At 40.6% G+C, this 6,000-nt stretch overlaps 1 protein-coding gene across 14 annotated transcripts in view; it reads right to left on the bottom strand.

The window, feature by feature from the left end:
• Positions 1–1,296: 1,296 nt before the first annotated feature.
• The window catches only part of LTBP1 (latent transforming growth factor beta binding protein 1), a 444,991-nt gene continuing 440,287 nt past the window's right edge, over positions 1,297–6,000 (bottom strand). For all 14 annotated transcript variants that reach the window (XM_038006776.2, XM_038006775.2, XM_038006780.2 and 11 more), the window contains 2 exons: positions 4,101–4,250; positions 1,297–2,307 (listed from right to left, as the gene is read on the bottom strand). In XM_038006776.2, the coding sequence (XP_037862704.1) occupies positions 2,126–2,307; positions 4,101–4,250 (332 nt within the window). In that variant the 3' untranslated portion in view covers positions 1,297–2,125. The remainder of the gene's footprint in view (positions 2,308–4,100; positions 4,251–6,000) is intronic.

Raw genomic sequence — 6,000 nt, 5'->3', positions numbered from 1 at the left:
TTTTTAAAAACTCAGATGCTTTTTCAAGTAAAAGTGAATTTCAGCTACAGTTATGAAACAATGGCATTACCGTGGTTGTGTAAGCAGGACTGGAACTGTGAAAGCTATTATTCATTTTTCCTGTGGTATGTATTTTAGTTTGCTAGGGCTGCCGTAACAAAGTACCAAAAACTGGGCGGCTTAAACAACAGAAATTTATTTTCTCTCAAATCTGGAGGCTAGCCATGGTTTGGCGTTCAGTGTTTGGGCAGGGTTGACTTCTTCTGAGGCCTGTCTCCTTGGCTTGCAGATGGTTACTGTCTCCCTGTGTCTTCACAGGGTCTTTCCTGTGTATCTGTGTCCTAATCTCTTCTTCTAAGTGTTACAGGTAGTCAGACAGGCATGAGAGGGTTCTTCCCCCATCCACTAGGAATGTCAGGTGATGGTTCGGCAGTGACCACATTGCCTCTCTAAAAGTGAGCAACTGGCAGCCGAGGCCAGGGAGGGGCCACTTCCTGATGGCCCACACCTGCTGCACTGAAGTGTTAATTGAATGCAGGTGCCAAAGAGATGCAACTTCCTGGATATGAACATTAAGGACAAAATGGTGGAGTATGACCTTCCAGAGGCACATCACCAGAAAAGGGAAGAAAGCCTCAGACGGGCATGTGTACAGCTTCCTCAACACTGTGTGCTCACTTCCCAAGTGTAAGGAGGGCGCTGTGTGTGCGCAGGCAGCCCACTCTGAGGGAAGAATCATGGGAAAGGGGCCAGCCTGTGATATCCTAGCTAGGTTCAAGGTTAAACACTGCACTTGGCCTTCAGGTGCCCACTTTTCCAAGTGAACTTTCCTTTCTTTCCTGCTCTAAAACCTTTTTAAATAAACTTCCATTTCTGCTCTGAAACTTGCCTGATCTCTTTTTCTGCCTTATGCCCCTCAAATTCTTTCTTCTGAGGAGGGAAGAATTGAGGTTGCTACAGACCTATACAGATTCACCACCGGTAACTCAGATACCTTCTATGGGTGACACCAAGGACAGCAGTCATATTGGATCAGGGCCACAACAATGACCTCATTATCCTTAATTACCTCATTAGAGATCCAATCTCCAAATCTAGTCACTTTCTGAAGTATTAGAGGTTAAAATTCCAACATATGAATGTTAGGGGAAACTACTTAACCCCTAACAAGATCTAACACATTTAATGATTAACTTGTAAAAGACTCTACATTAACAGAAGACCACTGGTAAAAATAAAAGTGGGGAGAGTGGGATACAACTTATACACGTGTACTCATTGACAATTACTCTCAGGTAGAATTTTTTCTACAAAAATGGTGATTTATTTCACTTTAACATACAATGGTAGATATATTGGGGATCATCAAATGTTAAAAAATTTTTGTTGGGCTTACTTTACATATTACAATACTAATGTAAGCTTATAAACTCTTCCATTTCAGTGAAGGAAAGGGATCCAATTGACACCTGCTAGCAGCTTGGCTAAGAATGGACATTAACATCGGACAAAACACTGAAAATATAAAGTACTTTTCTCCAAATGTGTATAAAAGTTTTGAAACAAAATCACTGCCTGCTCCACAGGACAGACAATTTGAATTTCAAAAATGCTCCAGGCCAGGAATTGCATAACCCTGTGTAACAATATTTATAATACAGCTTAACAATATTTTATCGAAGACTTTTTCATTTGAGAGTTTAAAAAAACTGAAGGAAAAGAAAAACAGTAGCCAAGGAACTGCACAACCAAAAAATGAAAATTATATAAAATATTTCCACCACTATTTAAATGCCAAATTTAATCAAGCAATAGTAAAAAAAACAAAACAACATAATAATACAACCTTCTGTTTAAAATAATAGCACTGTTCCACCTCTCTTCCACTGAATTTTACATATGAACAGACTATATATACTGGTTTTTCAGAGAAATGTCCATTTGGTCTGCCACACCTGTTGGGCTCATCCTAAGTCCTCTCATTGTCTTCAGAGGACTTGCAACTCCATGCTGTTTCTGTATTTCCAGCCTTCCCGGTTAGGTGCAATGTCTCAAGTATAATACATTTCTCCCTTTTCCTTTACACAGTGCAGAGTATATGGGCTTAGGTTACGTAGATTCCATTTCACTCCAGGTCACTGTCTTTCTCTAAATTCAAGGCGGTATTTAACGGAGTGCAGTAGTTTGGCTTGTCAGAAGGTACATAGCCTGGCAGACACAAACACTTGTAGGAACCTTCGGTGTTAATGCACTTGGCATTCTTGCAGAGAGACATCCGGTTGTTCAACTCATCGCATTCATTTACATCTGCAATAAGTCAAACCATGCAGGTAAACAATCTTTGATATTGCTCTGTGAGGACACATAACCTACTTCAGGCTTACCTGAGGCATCGAGGCAGCCTAAACGCTGCCCTTCCCCCGACCACCCCAAGTAAGCAAGCTTTCTTGTCCTTGCTTCAATCACAGACAAGATAAAGGGGACTTTTTAGATCTTAAAGAGGTAGATTATCAGGGAGGTCCTAGAACTTGTTTCCCTGTTTTCTAGCACAGCATGAGCATTTTGTGAGCTTGACATTTTCTAGTAGAACTTCAAGAAAGTTAGAGGAATTATATTCCTTCCAAATTCCTTCCCACAGGTGTGGAGGAACTGCTAGATTTGTCAAGAGGAACCAGATACCTAAGCAGAGACCTCTCCATACAGCCCCTCTAAAGCCTTCCGTAACATTCGCAGACCTCTTTCTACATGAGATCCATTTAGGCTCTCACTCACTTGAAACATCTGTTAAGAACGTAGGTTACCTATTTTAAAGACACACCACGGATTAAAACTCACAAAAGCAAAGTGGGCAAAAGGACTGCTTCAAGAGGGAGATGAGGCCGGGCGCGGTGGCTCATGCCTGTAATCCCAGCATTTTGGGAGGCCGAGGTGGGCGGATCACGAGGTCAAGAGATCCAGACCATCCTGGCTAACACGGTGAAACCCCGTCTCTACTAAAAAATACAAAAAACTAGCCGGGCAAGATGGCGGGCGCCTGTAGTCCCAGCTACTCGGGAGGATGAGGCAGGAGAATGGCGTAAACCCGGGAGGCGGAGCTTGCAGTGAGCTGAGATCCGGCCACTGCAGTCAATGCAGTCAAGCTTGGGTGACAGAGCGAGACTTGGTCTCAAAAGAAAAAAAAAAAAAAAAAAAAGGGGGCGAGAAGAAAAATAAAAGAAAAACTTGTGGCAAACAGGCTCTGAAAGACAACACTAGGTCACACAGAGAAGGTTAAACGTATGTTTCCTGTTCTTTTCAATGTAAGAGGTGGGGCAACATGACACCTTTGGGAGGAGTTTCATTCAAATGGTTACTAGGAAGTTGTACTTTTTGCAGATGTCTACACTCCCTTATGCTAGTGTCAAGTATTCAAGGATATCATTACTTGCTGCAATCAAAAGCTAAATTTAAGAGTCAAAGTGATTATCTGGGATATTCTGGCCTTTCCTCCAATATTTCCCACTATTTGGATTCTTTTTTTTTTTTTTTTTTTTCAATCCTCATTGTCCTAAATGAAACACTAACTCTTTCTTTTTAAAAAGAATTGTGGTAGGCTGGGTAAGGTGGCTCACACCTGTGATCCCAGCACTTTGGGAGGCCAAGGCGGGCGGATCACCTGAGGTCAGAAGTTCAAGACCATCCTGACCAACATGGTGAAACCCCGTCTCTACTAAAAATACAAAATTAGTCACATGTGGTAGCGCAAGCCTGTAATCCAGCTACTCAGGATGCTGAGGCAGGAGAATTGCTTGAACCTGGGAGGTAGAAGTTGCAGTGAGTCAAGATCACCCCATTGCACTCCAGCCTGAAAACTCCATCTCAAAAAAAAAAAAAAGAATTGTGGTAAAATATACAGAGCATATTTACCATTTTAACCATTTTTAAGTATACAGTGGCATTAAGTATATTCATACTGTACTTAATGTACATCCCCAGAATTTTTCTCGTCTTCCCAAACTGAAACTCAGCAAATCTATCTTAAATGTTCTTTACTGACTGAGGTATGGACATGGAGGTGTCAGGAAAAAATTAATGTCCCATAAAACACATGTCATTCTTACCAACACAGGTCATCTTGGCTGTATCCAAGTGATACCCATCAAAGCAATCACAGGTGTAACCTTCCTGGACCCTCACACAGCGACCATTTTCACATCCATTGAGGATGCCGCATTCCTCAGCCTGTAACTCCTCAAAGCTATTTAGAAAACCTGAAAAGGAAAGGGCAGAAGCTAAGTTAGACCTTTTCAACGTCCTAAACCATTTTTTAAAATGATATTTAGATGATGGTTCATTTTCTAAATAGACATATATATGTCCATATATATTTCAGACATCTTAAAGTTAGCATTAGAAATGCTGAACGTAGCTGTGCAAAATAGCATAAAAATAAAAAAATTTATATATTTTGTGCAGAGTAGCCTCATATTTTGAATTCTGATGTTCTATGGTAAAATCACATAAAATGAGAAAGCAAGTACGGTTTTTGTTTTTGATCTTAATTATTACAAGTGTTCATCCAAAGTTACAAACTTCCTGAGTTCCCAGTAGGGCAAATGTCAGATTCTCAGGACAAAACCGACAGAATTCACTATTGGAGTCTAGTAAGCATTTGCTAAGAAGGTCCATGAGAGTGTGAGGCAATACATCTTCAGCTGGAGTTTGTAAGACCAGGGAGAAGCAGGCTGGCCTTGCCATGTGTTTGTTTGCTCTGGCTACGGAATGAGCCTTACAAAAGGGCTCCCAGGGGATCAAAGGACAAATTCAGTAAAAGGGCCTCAAAACATCCTGATAAATGAGAAAGAACATCATACTTGTGTTTAGAAAACCAAAAGTCTGGGCTTGTGCCTATAATCCCAGCACTTTGGGAGGCTAAAGCGGATGGATCACCTGAGGCCAGGAGTTCAAGACCAGCGTGGCCAACATGGTAAAACCCTGTCTCTACTAAAAATACCAAAAATTAGCTGGGCGTGGTGGTGGACGCCTGTAATCCCAGCTACTCGGGAGGCTGAGGCAGACGAATCGCTTGAGCCTGAGAGGTGGAGGTTGCAGTGTGCTGAGATCACAGCCACTGTCCAGCCTGAGCAACAGAGCGAGACTCTGTCAAACAAACAAACAAAAACAAAAACAAAAAACAAAAAGTCTTTTTTTAAGGAAACAAAGAAACTCTTGTTTGGCTCTTTTTATAGTTTAGATCTTTTGAAACCAAGTCAGAGCTAGATTTTAGAGTTTTTGTGATATAAAAACAATTTAGCCAGGTATCAAGAGTGTTTAGTTCTCATTTTGCAGAGGACAGTTCTAAACATAAATCCACAGTGACCCAACACACTGTCATATGGCCTTTCATCTCCTCTCTCTTCCCAATAGTACCACAAAGTAGCTTCAAAAAATTAAAATATGGCTAGAACTTTCTATCTGGCCTTTGAAGTAATTCTCCAGTGGAACCGCAGGGGGCAGCAAAATATCATTGCTTATGGAGGGCAATAAGGTCTAACTCGGAGGAACTGGACAAGGATATGGAGTTTGGTCTCGTTGGTCACCAAAAAGCAACCAACTTAGCCAGCTTTTTTTTTTTTTTTCTTTTTTTTCCTAAACATGGAAATAAAGACTTACTTCTCTCTCTTTTTTTTGTTTTTTTTTTTTTTTTGGAGGTTATGACAATTTTATTTATTTATTTATTTATTTATTTATTAATTATTATACTTTAAGTTCTAGGGTACATGTGCATAACGTGCAGGTTTGTTACATATATATACTTGTGCCATGTTAGTGTGCTGCATCCTACTTCTCTTAACAACAACAAAAAAGAAGTTTCAACAATGACTAAAGTGCCTGGGGTCAACATGGAGACAAATTTGGTCAGAGTTTCTCTTATATTCTAAGATTAGGTGCCCTGAGGGGAGATAGGTGAAGAAGAAACTTTAGAGCATGCCCTTCAGAGAAGAAAGTGGGTTTTAGACA

Source organism: Chlorocebus sabaeus, chromosome 14, assembly GCF_047675955.1.
Source record: "Chlorocebus sabaeus isolate Y175 chromosome 14, mChlSab1.0.hap1, whole genome shotgun sequence".
Classification (NCBI taxonomy): Eukaryota; Metazoa; Chordata; class Mammalia; order Primates; family Cercopithecidae; genus Chlorocebus; species Chlorocebus sabaeus.
The sequence above is the reverse complement of the archived record's forward strand: the minus strand, read 5'-3'. Positions and strand labels throughout refer to the sequence as shown.